The sequence below is a fragment of the Triturus cristatus genome, chromosome 5_2 (genome assembly GCF_964204655.1).
Source record: "Triturus cristatus chromosome 5_2, aTriCri1.1, whole genome shotgun sequence".
NCBI lineage: Eukaryota > Metazoa > Chordata > Amphibia > Caudata > Salamandridae > Triturus > Triturus cristatus.
The window spans coordinates 1,117,766,912-1,117,783,680 of record NC_140588.1 but is presented as its reverse complement, the minus strand read 5'-3'; the positions used below and the strand labels follow the sequence as shown (position 1 = coordinate 1,117,783,680).

The 16,769-nt window shown below is 44.4% G+C and overlaps 1 protein-coding gene across 1 annotated transcript; it reads left to right on the top strand.

The window, feature by feature from the left end:
• Nucleotides 1-50: 50 nt before the first annotated feature.
• LOC146829848 (indolethylamine N-methyltransferase-like) lies at nucleotides 51-16,553 on the top strand. The gene is made up of 3 exons (XM_085608518.1): nucleotides 51-219; nucleotides 5,873-6,080; nucleotides 15,863-16,553. Exons 1-3 carry the CDS (start codon nucleotides 72-74, stop codon nucleotides 16,287-16,289), a joined length of 783 nt encoding a protein of 260 aa, XP_085464644.1. The 5' UTR covers nucleotides 51-71; the 3' UTR covers nucleotides 16,290-16,553.
• The last annotated feature ends 216 nt before the right edge of the window (nucleotides 16,554-16,769 follow it).

Here is a 16,769-nt window from a genome sequence, read left to right as displayed (position 1 = left end):
TTTAAATTATTTAGTATAAATGTCAGTGCCCAGGCCATAGAAGTACAGCTTGTCATTCTGCATCATCAGGCATGGCGTCTTGTTCCGCCCTGAAAGCGCTCCATGACCAGCGCCTGGACCCCCGGGCGCTGCTCGACACATACGCAGGAGAGAAGTCTGGCTTCAAGGAAGATTCTGTGAAGTGGATATTCACTCGACTGCACAAAACCTTCTGCTCGGGTAAGTGGCCCTTCCAGTCCGGCACACCCTCATGTGTGTTTTAGGTTCAATGTAAGCGCGTACTTGGGGACTAGAGACGCCCTTCTCTTCAGATACCATGCTGGTATTCATTGACACCTTCAACGTGCTGCTGAAAATAGATTTAATTTGGAAATCACAGATTTTTCCAATTCTGGTTTCCTGATAAAAAAGATGTATTTATGGATTTATGTATGTATGTATGTATGTATGTATGTATGTATGTATGTATGTATGTATGTATGTATGTATGTATATTAATTACTTGTCACTTCATCTTGTCATCAGAAAAAGCAGTTGTGAGATGAGTATGATGTGTATGTAATAAAAAGCGGGAAAATGAAGGTGACAGCGCGAGTTTCATCAGTTTCCTCTTTCTGACTTTAGTTCATGAATATGGCGAAGAATCCCTTAAACAATAAATAAAGCTCTGTACTCCTCATGAGGAGAGATCACCTATAATCACATCTAAGTCCACAGAAACAAGCAAACCAAGGGGCATATCACCAAAGAACAGCGTTAAATATCGCTGAGTGGCCTTAGCACGGATTTGCTTAACGCCGGCTACCGCCGGTTTCGATCGCCGAGATATCGTGTTATTTACAACACATATCTCCACGGCGATATTAAATCCGGCGATAGCGGCGAAATCCGCGAACATCGCTGGAAATCCAGCGCAACAACGAAAGCCATACGGTATTCCTTGCAAATAGGGAGATGTGGATTCAGCCACAGAATCCACCTCCCATCATATGTATAGCTAAGTCTGCTTTTTTGCAGACGTTAGCTTTTGGCGATATCTGCAGTTAGCGCGGATTTTAGCGTCGGTATTGGTGTCCTGGGCCAGCTTGTTGAGAGGGAGAAGTGCTGTTAGCCATGATTCCCGTGTTGTGTTTGAAGGAAACGCCCACTTTGCATCTCATTACATCCAGGGCAAGACATCCACCTCCAGCGTCAAACCCGACTTGAAGGTGCTTCTGCGATCCTTGCAGCGCTGACTCCGATACTTAGCTCTAGCAGTCTATGGAAGTCCTGCAAAGGCCTCAGCCACGTTTGTGAAATGAGAACAGTGACTTGGGCTCTGATGTCTAAGGTGGCGGTGGCACAGTGCTTCACCAGGATGACTGCCAGGACACCCTAGGGTAACCGTGCGCTCTATAAGTGCAAATAACATAACATAACATTGAGTAAATTACTCAGTCACCATTATGAAGGTCATGATGGGCAAATATCCCTCAGGCTGGTGAACATTTCAAGCAGTGACAGGAATCACAGTCAAGGGGGTTTGTGCGAGTGTATTCTAGCTTCACCGTATGGCTCGGTAAGTAAAAGCGGCACCGTACAGCAAAATTACAATTTTTTCTTAATTTTTAAAAGTAAATTCAAAAGCTGGATTTTTGCTGTGCACATAAAAAACGAATAATGCTCCACACCTATGGAGTTTGCTCCCACTGTGATGGGATGCATTAAGCACCTTTCAGTGCCCCTTACCGTTGTGTTTTTTCCTGGCAGTAACTGCCATTGAAAATGGCTTATGTCTCTCTATTTCGCTGCTTCGGCCCATCACACTGGATGATTGAACAATAACCTGATATTACAAAACCTCATATTATGGGACCGGTTCATGGGGGTTGTCTCAGGCCTCTATGACCTCGCAGTGTGACACCTTCACTTTCATCTCCTCCTGTGACCTCGCAGTGTGACACCTTCACATTCATCCCCTCCTGTGACCTCGCAGTGTGACACCTTCACATTCATCCCCTCCTGTGACCTCGCAGTGTGACACCTTCACATTCATCCCCTCCTGTGACCTCGTAGTGTGACACCTTCACTTTCATCCCCTCCTGTGACCTCGTAGTGTGACACCTTCACTTTCATCCCCTCCTGTGACCTCGCAGTGTGACACCTTCACTTTCATCCCCTCCTGTGCCAGACACAAGCCTCTTGGAAAAAGCTGCCTAACACTAAATATTCCATGGCAGACCTGTCCGAAATGACTGAAAACCTTGATGAGGTGTCCAGGAATCTATGAGGAAATTCTTCCTCTTCGAGACTTTCCAAGAGTGGTTCTGTTACCCCTAAAAATGAAGCAGGAAGGACTGCTGCATCACAAGAGCTGCTGGAGATGCCCTCAGTGAGGCCCTGAAGACCCCATTACCCTAAAAGGACCTTTCGGCCATGATACTCCTGTCACTGATGAACCATATGAGATGTCTTCAGGCCACACGCCTCACAGTGGCAAAGACATGTGCCCTGCACCATCGAAGCACTCTCGATAAACCAACACACTATGGGGCAGATTTACGCTACCTGGCGCATCTCTGCAGATCAGCATTTACAATGCAGTGCATCGTGGCACAAGGACAAGTAGATGCATGATGCATCTGCCGGCGTAAGGTTGATGCAACTCCAGCACTGTTCCAACCCGCCCTATCCCTAACAAGGTGCATCACACCTTACGCGTGCTCGAAGCAGGCGTAAGGATTTAACGCACCAGTGTCGGAAAAGTGACTGAGTGAAATCTTGTAGATTTCACAGCATCACTTTTCCGAGGCTTTTTCCGACGTAACGCCCACCCTGCATACATTAAACCTGACGCGGGTTTAATCTGGCGCAGCGCTTTACAACTTGATGCGTCACATTGTAAATCTGTTGCAGCATGGCGCTAGATTTGCGCTGCCGCTGCGTCACAAAAGTGAAGCAATGGCGGAGCAAAAGTGGCTCACGGGGTTTGTAAATCTGCCCCCTATGAGTATAGTATAGCATAAGAGAGCCTCGTACGAATTACTTATGTACAGGACAAGTTTGACACCTTTACTACCCATATTTAGTCACCCTCACTGAATGATAGAGCTCCACTTTCCCTGGACCATTAGTGAAAGGTACCAGTCCAAAAAGACTTTTTCACTAAAAATAAATGTACAACTATGAAGACTCCGCAGTTGGGGCGGAGAACTCCACACATAAACCCATAACACCAGTCTGCGTTGTTATGTGTGGAGTCTCCGCAGTCATAAACTTGTTATTAGTAAAGTGAAAGTCGCATTTTGTGAATAACACAAACATAGTAAACTTGCACATTTGCTTGTTCCGCCCGTTCGCGATGCTTTTTTCCTGTTCGCGACAGCTGTTCGTGTGCTCGGGGAGAAATATCTCATTTTGAAAGCGCGAACAAGCAAAAAATTCCATGAAGCCGCGGATCGCGAAATTTTTGGAAATTCCGCGCTCTCCACGGAACACGAAATTACCCAAATTCCGCAAATTTTGCGAGCAGAACACAATTTACCGCCCATTCCTAGTGTCTACACAATCATGCAGACATATTTTTTTGTTTGAATTTTCAGTTTTTCAAATAGCCAAGATGCAAAGCAAGTGTCTTAGCAACTTTATTAAGTCCTTACATCAATTCTAACAGCTAAAAAATATTAAACACGCCTTACTAGTTGAAGTAAATCTTTATTCGGTTAAGTTTAAAACCATGAAAGAACATAGTTTCTTAATATGTTCATAGCAACATACACACGTTAAAACATGTGGGGCTATGTTGGGTCTACTAACGTTTATCACAAAACAGCAATCCCCGGCCCACCTCTTAAAATCAGACCCCAGCCAGTTCACCCTTCGAACCATATTGATAAAACCATATATCTGATAGCTGAAACTAGAGTGCAAGTCCAACCAATTCACCACTTTGATTTTCAGTTTCTTAAAGGATTCTGTTGTCGACATCAAGGAGGGAACATTCCACAAGACTGCTACATGCAGGTTATCTGCAGGTGATAAGTTGATTGCCACCCCTGACTTGGGAGGCACAGGCAGAAAGACTGATGGTGAACCCGATCCTGAGGTAGAGACTGATGGGCCTAATGGGACAGAGGTATCCAAGAGGACATTGTATATCACCCTACAAGGCTGAGAAAGTTCTGGCCTAACCATATTTTATTGCAAACGTAATGTCTGAGCAGGAAAGGCCTTATTCAATGCACCACACAATAGAGCAGAAGGTCCTGGTGAGCGATATCTCGAACAGTCCGGAATCTGTAACAGTTTAGATTCAATCGGTGTTAGCCTTGAGAAGATGGGTTCCATTTTGGCATTTAACAGATCATTGAAAACATTGCTTAATGCTTCTGAGTAAGCATCAAACAAATAGCCCCTGGGTTGGATGAGCGTTGCATTGTCTCTGTCTGCAGGCTCACACATAAGTGACTGGACCCCTGTTTGGGGGCTGCCACCTGTTTCCTGCGCTTGTTCTTAGGGCTTAAGCTCGGCTGGGTGGGATCATAGGTGAGGTCAATGGACGCGCCTACCTCAAAGGTGTGGTTATTGGTACTAGAGTTGTGTCCTGGTTTCCCTCGAATGGACTGCCCTCATTTGAGTTATGAGATTAGTGATGCACAGTGGAATAACCAGGGGGACACATGAAAGAGAAGAAGGGGGACCATCTCCGCCACCCATGCCAGTAAGCCATCAATGCTGGTGATAGGTGGGACCATTTGTGGGGATCTTGGCTTTAAGGGGCCTCCAGTCTGTTCCCCATGCTCTGCTGAGGGTATAAAATGATATATGCACAGGACAACATGCCAAACCAGGAAGACTAACATACTAAGTAGCAATATATGGCAGGAACTTGCCCCCCCCACCCCCCACAAGAGGTGCAGCCACAGTGAAATGGGCTTAAAAGCCTGACAAAGGGATCCCTAGCTATAATTAAAAGTGAGGTTATGAAATGAATTAGTCCCCCAAGTCTTGTGCAGCTCATCAAAGAATCTCCCAAGGAAAACCCCACTAAGCTTACACCTGGTTCCAAGGCCAAGAAGAACACAGAAAACAAAGTCATATCCTGGTACAAGTTTAAAAGAAAAGTACAGTCATGGCCAAAACTAGGAATGATAGTGGTACCTGGGCATGAAGATGGTGAGGATGACGATCTAGAAGGAGCTTGATGACACCCAGCCACCGACCCTGCCGCTTCCTGGCACTGGAAGGGCACATGCTTGGCCTGGGTACAGCCTGTGCATGTACCATGCTGCAGGAGGTAGCAGGCACTTTAATAGCACAAGTAACTTTAAGGAGGCCCTTCTCCTCTCCAAGAGCAATCTGTGACCATGAGTCCCTCACACAGCGGCAACACAGCAGCACAGAACACTCACCTTACCAGCCAGCATCTCTACCTCAAGGTCCTCTTCCCTCCCTAATCAGCCCCCAGTAGCACCGTGCAATGGCTCTTATACTAAAATGGTGCATGCCTCAAAGCACTCTCCTAAGTAGATATGGCTGGGTTCAATAAGGGAAGCCTTCCCAGGCTGATTGGCAAAACAATCCGGGCTGTAGATGAACGCTGGCCTCGCTGCTCTCTCGTGCTGACCAATTATAAGGAAAAACACTATAATAATCACGAAAAAATGTTGTTGCCATTTCCATATTGCTGTCCAACTCAAGCTCTCCTGCATTTTGGGGGTTATTTTAATCCAGCTCTTTTCACAAATTGTAGATTATCTCACTTGCTAAAAGTATGGAGGCACTGAATTAACTTACTCTAATGTATAATTTAAAAAGTAATTGAATATGAGTGCCCTAGGGCATTTCTAATGATTTTAATAATATTTCTATTTATGAACTGTTTTCCAACAAGGTGATGTGAAAGGAGAAACTCTGGTCCAGATGTCCATTGGTCCTTACTTCCCATACCTTCTTCCAGCCTGTGACTATTTCAAAGAGATCATTATTGGTGGCTCGACTGATAAAGGCATTGCAGAGGTGGAGAAATGGTGGAAAAATGCTCCTGGGGCAATTGACTGCAGCCATGCTGCCAAGTTGACTTGTGAGCTTCAAGGCAACAGGTATGTACACTTGTAGGCCCAATAAATGCCTACACGTGTAATGGTTTGGACAGACTCATGCACTTTCAACATTTCTGCCATTTAAAAACGTGTGTATTAGAACTCTTGAAAAGCTACACAATTCATGGTAAGATTTTAGAAAAAGTCATGCAATGCAACATAGAAAAGACTCTCTTGTGCTGCGTTGCATGACAGGAAGAGAGTAAGAATGTACCACATCCACTGAGATATAAAGCCTTCATGCTGTCTTCCTGCTTTAGTGCACTGAGGCCAAGATTCACAAAGGTCCAACGTCATGTTAGTGTTACTTTTGTACTGCTAACCCAAAGCTAAACCTATTTGAGAATGAACAAACCAATGCCGATTGGTATTAGCGTTGTTATTTCACCTGCACCCACACTATATACATTAAAAGCAGCCTTGTGATTGACTGAGCTCAGGTGCCCATGAAGGTCCTATTTCAACTACTATTATTCATGCTTAGTGTAATAAAAGATTAGCAGAAACCAAGGAACTGCCCCTGTGGTGCAGGGACTTAAAAGCTAGAGTTTGCAAAGGTGGTTCTAGGGTTGAGCGGGACAAGCCAGGGATTGCAGGTGTGACCTCTATTGACCCTACAGGAGTTTATATAGGTGAAAGATGTACCTCAAACCCCAGACTACTGCCACAAACTGAAAGGAACTATTGTGCAGCTTCAAGAAAAGAACATAGGAATGAGGGAAACAATCTTATTGAGAAGTCTATCTTATTACAGAGAGGTTGGGTCAATGAAGTTGCTTGTGCTCCATCTATCATGAAAAGGAATGGGCTAGCAACACTCATATCCAAATACTCAAACCTCCAAATCATATCCATAGAATGGAATGATAATGGGGAATGGCTGCCTTCTAGACTACACAAGAATGACACTGAGATTTGCATGATGAATATACACGCTCCTCCATCTGACAACCCTAAGTTTGGTTACAAATAAGCAAAAAGCTATGTATGATTTCCCATACATCCAAGCTAATGTGAGAGGGGAATGTAATCTCCTTTGGAATGGGACTACTGATAGAATGTCCAAATGTAAATTCAGAAATAATGGGTCACATAAACAAGTACCAAACCTTTTAAACACATGTTGACTTAAGGATTTATGCCGCCTAACTAATCCTACTGGAGAAGACTGTACATTCTTCTTCTACCCTCATAACTAACCCTGGGTGGAAAACTACGCTACGCTCGCAGAGTGTGCGTAGCGAGCGCAACTACGCGCTATGCAAATCGCACGTAGCACGGTGCAAAAACGAGTAGCGTAGCAGGCATTTTTTGCTCGCTTGTTGTCCTCAACGTCAAGTTGGTGACCGAGAGCAAGGAAAATCAACATCCCGACGAGACATTTTCCTCGTTCGCGATCGGCAGCATCAAGTTGCCGATCGCGAGCGTGAAAAATAAACCTCCCGGCGAGATTCTCAACGCGGGAAGGTCAGGTTTCTCATTGTGAGTGGTCCCGTATGCTCGCGACCGCTCACAATGAGAAACTACCAGTCCGTGTTGAGAAAGCTGCTGCTTGAGTACAAATCTACTCGAGCGGCAGAATACGACCGCTTGCACTGCGCATGATGCCGTTAGCAATGATTGCACAGTGCGGACAAGCATCCAGCACTGTGCAATCATTGCGACCAGCATTTCCCTACCGCACTACGCAGTTCGCGTAGCTACGCGTAGCGCGACGTAGTGCAAAGTGCACTTCGCAAAGCGTAGCGTGACTACGCGAACTACGCCCAGGGTTACTCATAACTCATTCTCAAGAATAGGCTACTTACTAGTAGTTGAGGAGATCGTAGGCAACACCTCTAACCCTACTACTGAACTGATATTGATATCCGATCAGGCCTGCATAAATATCTCATACTCAACCTCGCAATCTGCCCCCATCCAAAACCTGGAGCATGAACAATATCCTTTCACAAGACCCCAAACTGATAGAAATAATTAAACAAGAGAGTATGGCACACCTGTCTAACCATTCCGACTCCAGTTATAAACCACACATTATGTGGGATACCCTAAAAGCTACAATTTTCTGAACGGCGACCCAGATTATAGCCACAAAAACAAAGAGGACAACCTAAATAATACTGAAAAGAATAGCATTGTAAGCCCTCTGAAAAGATACATGACACTCTAGTAAAACTTAAATGCAACTTTAACAAAATATTAAGTAACAGAGCCTACCTTCTCATCCAAGAAAAACAAAGGCCTTCATTTCTGTGGCCACAATATAGCTGTCCTCCGAAGATTCAGATATTCATTGATCTTTCTGCAAATTGAATTTCAATCTCTGCTCCAGAAGCAATCATGCAACATATATAATATGTATCCCTCAACTTGATGATCACTAAAGAGAAATTTTAAACAAGCTAATATCCCTTCAAGAGATTGTTAAATTCACCTTTTCATTAAACCCACGGAGAGCTCAGGACCTGGCGGCTTCCCTTCTACATTTAATGCACTGGTGGGCCATCTTTGTTGCATCCTCTTAAAATTCTTCTTGGTCACTCACACTGGCGCTGTCATCGGTACACCGCCAGATGCAACTACGATACTTATCCCAAAGTAAGGCAAAGATCACAAATTACTGACAAGCTATTATCTGATATCTCTTCTAAATACTGACTGCAACATTATTGTAAAAATAGCTCTTAGACTGGAACCAGTTCTTAGATTGATTATACAGCCTTCAGAAACAGGCTGTTTTAAGGCAGATTCATTGCAGACATAAGTCTCTTCAGTCATCCTATTGAAAAAGCAAGTACCCTGGGAAACCCTTCTAATCTCACAGCACTAGACGCTGAAGAGTGATCAGAAAAGTCTCCTGGAGTTTTTGTACAAACCACTTTAGATGATTTCAACTTAGGGCACAACTTAACAAAATTATTTTATCTCTATTTGACCATCCTACAGCCAAAATAAATATCAATGGTAACTTAACAGGCAGCTCTAACCTTCAAGAAGGCACCAAGTAGGGCTGCCCTCTCCCCCTCTCACTCTTTTTATTGACTTTAGAACCCTCCTCACTAGCTTAAGAACGAACATCAATATTCCAGGTATAATGTTTTCAGTGGGCCCTCAAAAACTGACAGCATATGGAGAAGATGTACTGATACTTCCAGAACAAGCCACATTGGCCATACCAGCTATCCTTGACACAATACAAGGATATGCACAGGTTTGTGTATATAACCTCAATTAAGACAAGACGGGAATTCTACGACCTAGTTACCATTGCATTACCTCGACATCTAGCAATACAGGATTCAAACATAAGCAAACAAATGAAAATAAAACAGTCCTACACTTTCAAGATTGATTAGACAACTGGTAACCCAAGCCCATCACATGGTGGGGTCACATAGAAACCATAAAAACAATGATCCTCTGTTGATCACGTCCCTAATGAGCATGTCTCCTACTCTTCTATTGATGATTTCTTTAAAAGGCTGGATATCATTATAAAACAATTCTTATTGTCCTCCAAACATTGAGGAAAGCAGTTAAGAAAGTCAGACTACCAAAACACCTTGATGGCCTTGACTTACCAGATGATCACAGATACCAAATAGACAAGGCATGTATTGGTCCAACATCTCTTCCCCACCCTTATCTCCAAGATTATTCAAATATTGTAATTACTGATTGCTCCACTGCAATACTTTTAAGCACAGCCCATGTTATCTGTAAACTAGAGAACAAACGTCATTTGCTTACCTTTGGCATATTATCAAATGCAAGATTGAAGGGAAAAAAATCTCTTTTAATGACTGCAGAAAAATGAACATCAGTGAGAAAGGGCCTTAGCCCTCCTTCTGATCCCTTTGATTCTCAACCATTAAATCTGACCTGGACTTTTACAATTGTTTACAGATCAAAGTCCTAATATCTAAACTCAACCCCCATCAAGAAATGGACACATCACCTATTCTACATAATCTGAAATACAGCAGACATGCAGCTTTTAAAACTTTAACTTGTTGCTCACACCCATAATTTTGAGACTGGTAACCCATTTACAAGAGAAAGGGGCTATTTCACACCATTTCTGATTCATTCTATCAAAATGGAAAGAATCTCATGAATTATCAGCACACACTGGCGGCCTTCGCCACAATTCACCAGAAGTACCAGCAATTCCCTCAGCACCGTTCTCTACCTAAAGACTCCTTCAAATTCTTACCTTTGGAGGAAGCTAGATGATTATATGTCAGTTAGTCAAAACCACTCTAGTTGGTTTATAAAAAACATAAAAGTACACAGCGTACAACATAAACCACAACAATAAGATTAAAAATGTTATAAATAAACTTGGGTACTATAAAACATTTAATCGCCAAAAGCATAAATAAAACAGATAAAACAGGCTACCGCTAAATAAGAAAAGGATAGAAAAGGCTGAATAAAAAATAATAATCCTCGATAAGATCTCAGGAGAAGGTGAACGATCCAGATTACATATTGTCCAGTGAAACGTCTCGGAAGGGAATACAGACATTAAAACTAATTCATTTAGTCAGGCAGAAACTAGCTGCGGCCATTAAGTCTCCCAGGGGTCATACAGCATCTGCAAATATGCTAGCACAGGTCTGACCTGAGTAAAGCCTTTTCCCTTCAAAATATGTATTAGAAACTTTCTACGCATATCGCTAAAGGGATCACAAAACATTATAAAGTGCATGGTGTCCTGAGAAGAGAAATTATCACATGTGCATGGCCGTAAGTCCTTCACCCTTCTCCAACCCTGCGGTTCTGCTAAGAGACAATGCATAAGGTTAAATCAAAATCTGATTAAAAGGAAGCGGGGGTAAGGCTTAGTGATCATTTTCAGATACTGTTCAACTAATGGTGAGGTCTTTAGCAAGAGGTATGCTCTCACTGTGGTTTTCGCTATCTCACTCTCCTCTATCTCTTAAAACATCATGTTTAAAAAGTGTTTTTTTAATCCTAGATTACTTACATTTGTTTTCACATATCGTACCCACAAAATATAGCTTACTCTCTCCATAGAAAAACATTCCCGGGCAATCTCTCAATTCAATACTAATTCTGGCTTAATCCAGATCATTAGCCAACATACCACTAGCGCCCGACCTATCAAGTCCGAAACAAAGCCAGTGCCTAATTCTTAATGTACAATGCACGTAGAGGAAGATTAAGGGACTGACAGCAGGACCCTTAGAAACCTATTTTCGATTATTTGTCAACCCTCTACTGTCTTGTAACCCCAGATTGCAGACCCATACTTTGCAATGGCAATACATTTGGATCTGTAGATATTAAGCATGGCTTCGATTGGCTTGGCCACAAGTTGCTGTGCAAGACCATGAACAGTAGCTATTGATCCTTCCTTGGAATGGTTTTTTGCTTTCTGTTGAGGTACCCCGAAACCTCTGTTGTCCAACAATACCCCCCGGACAAGTAAAAGAGGTCACTCTGGACAGGTCTGCACCTTCACCATAGAATGTTTTAGGCCTCTTTCTTCTCTGGCCCATGATCATCATATGCGATTTGGCTCTGTTAACCATTAGGCCCAAGGATCCCATAAAGGCCCCAAAAGAATCCAAAAGCCTCTGGAGCCCTCCTGCTGTGCGTGCGTGCACTGTTGCGCCATCCACGTATAGGAGGGCTGGTATAGCCTGATGCCCTACACGGGGAATATCTTGGCTGGCAGAACACAGGGAGGTGTCGATTACATGTCATCCCCACAAGCCCCCATAAACATCACACAAACAATGCGGCTTGGTCAAACCCCTTTCACCAATGCTCATCATTCTACAGCAGATCCATAAACTGACACAATACTAACTACAACAGTAAGCAAGGCTATCCAAAGTGACTACTCCTTGCTATGTTCTTCCCTTCCCTTACTGTCCCTCCATTCACTTTCTTCTTTCACTATCTTTCTGATCTCCTTTCTGATCTCTTTACATTCTCTATCACAGTGCAAGCGTAATGAACACCATGTTACCCTATACTTAACCAGACCATATACAAATGTTAATATGGGACTACCTGCTAGACATGTTTGTGAGCTATATTTGTAACACCACGTACCACTCCGCTAATGGAACTGTTTAACATTTAAGAAAACTCAATTAAGTAAAACAAAAAAAAACCTGTTCGGTCTCTGCAAACCCAGCTGTATTAGGTCTCCAAAGGGAGAGATTAACTCAACGCGATGGAGGCCCCTTATCTGCAATAATCAAAAGCCCTGTTAGTACATGTCAGACTATGGGTAATCGCACAGGTACACAGTGGCTGCAACACATGCCTGTACACATGTGTAAGGCAACCATCCGTAGATCACTGCACAAACAGCAAAGCGTTGGAGTAGGAAAGGAAACAAGCATTTGCAATGCAATAGGTCTCGCAATTACGCGACTTTGAGCTATTGACATTGTAAATGGCAATGCCTTTCATTTATGTTTTGGTTTTTAAAACATTAATAACAAATGCGAGACCTATTTGCATTGCAAATGCGTGTTTACAACCTTGTTGGTGCCATTGCTAAGACAGCGACATTGGGAAGACACAGTGAGTTGGAAGTGTGGATTTGTGTAAGTACTAAACTCCTTTCCATTGACTTCAATGATATTTTGAACTTTTCGTGGTTCTGCAAATCATTGCAGGGAAGACTGGTAAAGCAGCTCTCACTGTGCACACCAGGGCCTGTTCTGCTAACTTGAAAAGGCGTCGTTGAATAAATGAGCTGAAAGTCAAAGAAAGACTGTTAGAAACCAGGGTCTCTGGTTGGCGCAGGTATGCACTTGCGACAAGCAGGGACCCTTTCCTCTAAGTCAGGGCGTAGGATTACCTCTTTAAAAATAACCCCTGCTCACCCTCTAGGTAACGTGGCGCGAGCAGTCAGGCTAGATTTCCAGAGGGCATTAGGTTAAGCATTCAAGATATCTCACACAATAATCACCACCCCACCACACAAAGAAACAAGGCTGTATTTATATCAAAATAAAGTTCTTTATATAAAAGATTTCTTCAAGCAGGATGTCAAAATACAGTTCTTTCACTTAAATAAGGTTCCAGTTACTTGTATTGCTTTTAGGCAGTCCACAGTTCTTAAAATGGCACTTTTCTATTCAACATAAGCTTTTTTGGGGTTCTGTGCGCTTCGTAGCGCCTTCGGTACGCTTCGTACTAAGTGTTGGACGTCTCTTGCCGTTTCTCACGCTTCCCGCGTGAGCACGCGTACTCGGGACGTGAACCGTACAGACCGTACCCTCGTAGGTACGTGTCGTACACGTTCGGTACGCCTCTTCCCAAACCTCACGCTTCTCGTGTGAGCAACGCACTGTACTTTCAATGGGGGACGATTCGTACCTTTCCGGACCGCTTCGTACAGTCGCTCCCAAGGTTGCCAAAGCGCCCGCTTTACGCGTGAGCAGCGTAGCGGGTCTCAAGCGTCAGTACGGCCTAAACCAATCAACGGACGGGTCGTACAAACGCGCGCTGCACACAGTACCTTCAAATTCTTGTTGGTCAAAGGTCCTGGCGGCTCCAGAAGTCGGTGAGGGGTGTCCCATGTCGCGGTGCTGTCTCTGGAGGTCAGAGGATGGCGATGCTTCGTGGGGCACGTCTAGGCTTCCGGACACGCACCAGAGGTCAGAAGCAGGAGGGGCAGCTCGGGGGCAATTTCTTCAGCGCGTCGCGCTGCCGGCTTCACGGGGAGGACACACAGTGCGTTGTAGGTCCTTGCAGGGGCTTCCACGGCCAGGGGGGGTCGCAGAGGCTCGGAGCTCAGAGCCTAACCAGTCTCTTCTTTGCGGTGCGAGCTACAGCTCGGGGGGCAGATGCTTGCGGTGCTTGGACCAGGTAGACAGGTCTTTGCGGTGCTCGCAGTAGCCCCGGTGGCAGATGTTGCGGTGCTCAGATGAGGGGCACACAGGTCCTCAGGGGTCAGCGTCACAGAATCGCCTCCAGCAGCTTCTCCTCTTCTTGGGGAAAGGTAGCGCCCACTGTTCCTGGGGCGCAGATCAGGGGACAAGTTCACCAGCAAGCCCTTGGAGATTGTTCAAAGCACAAGTTGATTCAAAAGTCTTTTCTTCTCAAGTCTTTTCCTCCTCTCCTTCTTGCAGCAAGGCACCCACCACAGGCCAGTCTCACAGGTCTGAGAAAGTAGTCCTCCATGCAGCTTTCCCAGGTCCTTCTCTTCAGGCAGTGTTTCTTCTTGGCGCAAACAGGATCTGATTTCTTAGGAGCAGGGCTCCTTCTTTTATAGCACAATTCTTTTGTTCTTTGTCGCCAGGGGGCCTGGGCCTGGCTCAGTCCAGTTCTGGAGCACTTTGTTGTGGTGACTCTGCTCTTTCCTTTCAGCAGCAGGGCAGAGACATCAGCCGCTCCACAGGGGGTGGAGCCGGCATTGTGGTGGCAGAGCACAGGTCTATTCAAGAGTCAAGGTGTACTCCTCCCACCCATCCTGGTGTAATCTCTCTACACACCACCTGGCAGCCAGCCTGTCTCCTGGAATTCCCCAGCCCTGCTCCTCACTGAAACTAGACAGCACACACACACACAGCAGAGGGGGACTGACATGGTTAGGCAAGTAAATACTAACTTTCTAAAAGTAGTATTTACAAACACAGGATATTAAAATAAACTTTACTAAAAGAAGTATTTTATTATTCTGAGTTCAGGCGTACTAAACATGACTTTCTACCATGCTCTATGAGCCCACTGGGATTACAGCGTGTAGTAATTCCAGCAGCCCATTCTGGCCTATGGAGAGCAGATAGCCTTCAATAGTGAAAAACGAAAATGGCTGTAATTCACTATTAGGACATGCCACACACATCAGGGCATGTCCTACCTTGTGCCTACAATGCACCCTGCCCTTGGGCCTACCAGAGGGGTGACTAATATGTAGTTAAGGGAAGGTTTAGGGACTGGCAAGTAGGTGCACTTGCGCAGTCAGCACGCCAGTACCAGACTGCACGCAGGTTCTGCAATGGCAGACCCTAGACACATTTTACCAGGCCGCTTCTGTGGGTGGCACAACCAGTGCTGCAAACCCACCAGCAGCATTTGTATTTACATGCCATGGCACTCCTGGTGCACTTTACTAGGGGCTGATAGTAAAGCAAATAAGCCAAACATGGAATCCAATGAACATCAACATTCTACCATAGGGAGAGCATATGCACCTTAGCACTGATCAGCAGTGGTAAGGTGCCCAGAGTCATAAAACAGCCAACACCAGGTCAGGAAAAATACAGGAGGAAGGCAAAGACCAGTTGAGCTACAAGGATGGACATTAGACAATGGACCAATTAAAAAAATGATCAAATAACCCCGGAAATTCAATGAAAAAAACAAGGTTTAAAGTGATATTATAGTTAGATTAGATTCTTAAGCATGCAGAGCTAAAAAAAAAAATCCTGAAATTAAAAATAACAAAGGTGAAAGAGATGTTATATTGAAGTTTTGGAATGAGTCATGAGGTAATGTAAAAAATAAACAAAACACTGAACTGTCCTAGTAAAAAGTCAGCAAAACACAATGTTTTCACCATGCTCTGGTTATTTTACATAAGTTATAACAAAGTATAACTAAGACAACAAAGGGGCTGGAATGCGGGTTGGGCATTCGCACAGGGAAGGGGGCGGGGCCTGAGGTAAGTGCCTGATTGGGCTTTAGAACGAGAGGGAGGCGCAGTTAGAGAAAAAAAACATGATTAAATATCACCAATACATGATACCAGGTACTCACTGGACATATATCTTTCTTTTTAGGGAAACATGGGAGGAGATGCAAAATGGCATGCGAGGAAAAATCTCAAAAGTTGTTAAATATGACGTCATGAAAAGAAACCCCTTCTCTCCGACGACCCTGCCGCCGGCGGACTGCCTCTTCTTGAAGCATTGCTTGGAGTGCCAAGTGACCGACACCAAGGAATTCCGCAGCGCCCTGACCAATGTCACATCACTGCTGAAAAGTGGAGGGCGTCTCATACTCATAACGTGCCTGGGGCAAACGTATTACGTGGTTGAGGGCTTCAAGTTCCCAAATCTAGCCCTCGAGGAAGATTTTGTGAAGAAAGCTGTTCTTGACGCAGGATACGTCATTGAGGAGTCAGAGGTGCTGCGCAGGACAGTGCATGGTTTGCAGGACGTGGCAGATTACAAAGGGATTATGTACCTCAAGGCCCGAAAGAAATAGCTCATCGATACACTGACCAATCAGTCAGCACATTCTTCTGTTTCAACTCATTTTCGCTCACACTCATTGTTCTTTACTGTCTCCCTCTTCTCTTACTACTAGGTCATTTAATGTTTCAGTTATTAAACTGTCTCGTCACAGCCAGGTTATAATTCAGTCAAGTTCTCTTTCTCGTCCGCCGGAGGGTCACGTGATTGTCGGCTGGTGGCCCAGTGACCAGGGCGTTGAGTCCTTCACTTTTCAATAAACTGAGAAGTTGTGCCATTGTTGAGTTGTGTGCTTCATTGTACAATCACACATTCATTATTATTGTCCACCTAGAAGCACAAGGATCCTTCTTCATAAAGAGGCTGCGGCCCCCCCCACGGATCTTAAGGATGGGCTCGCCCACATTTTAAAACACTTACAAAGTGAGCTATGATAACACTGGTTCCATGTTGGTCAATATATGGAAATGAAAGTTCTAGGTGGTCCTTTATA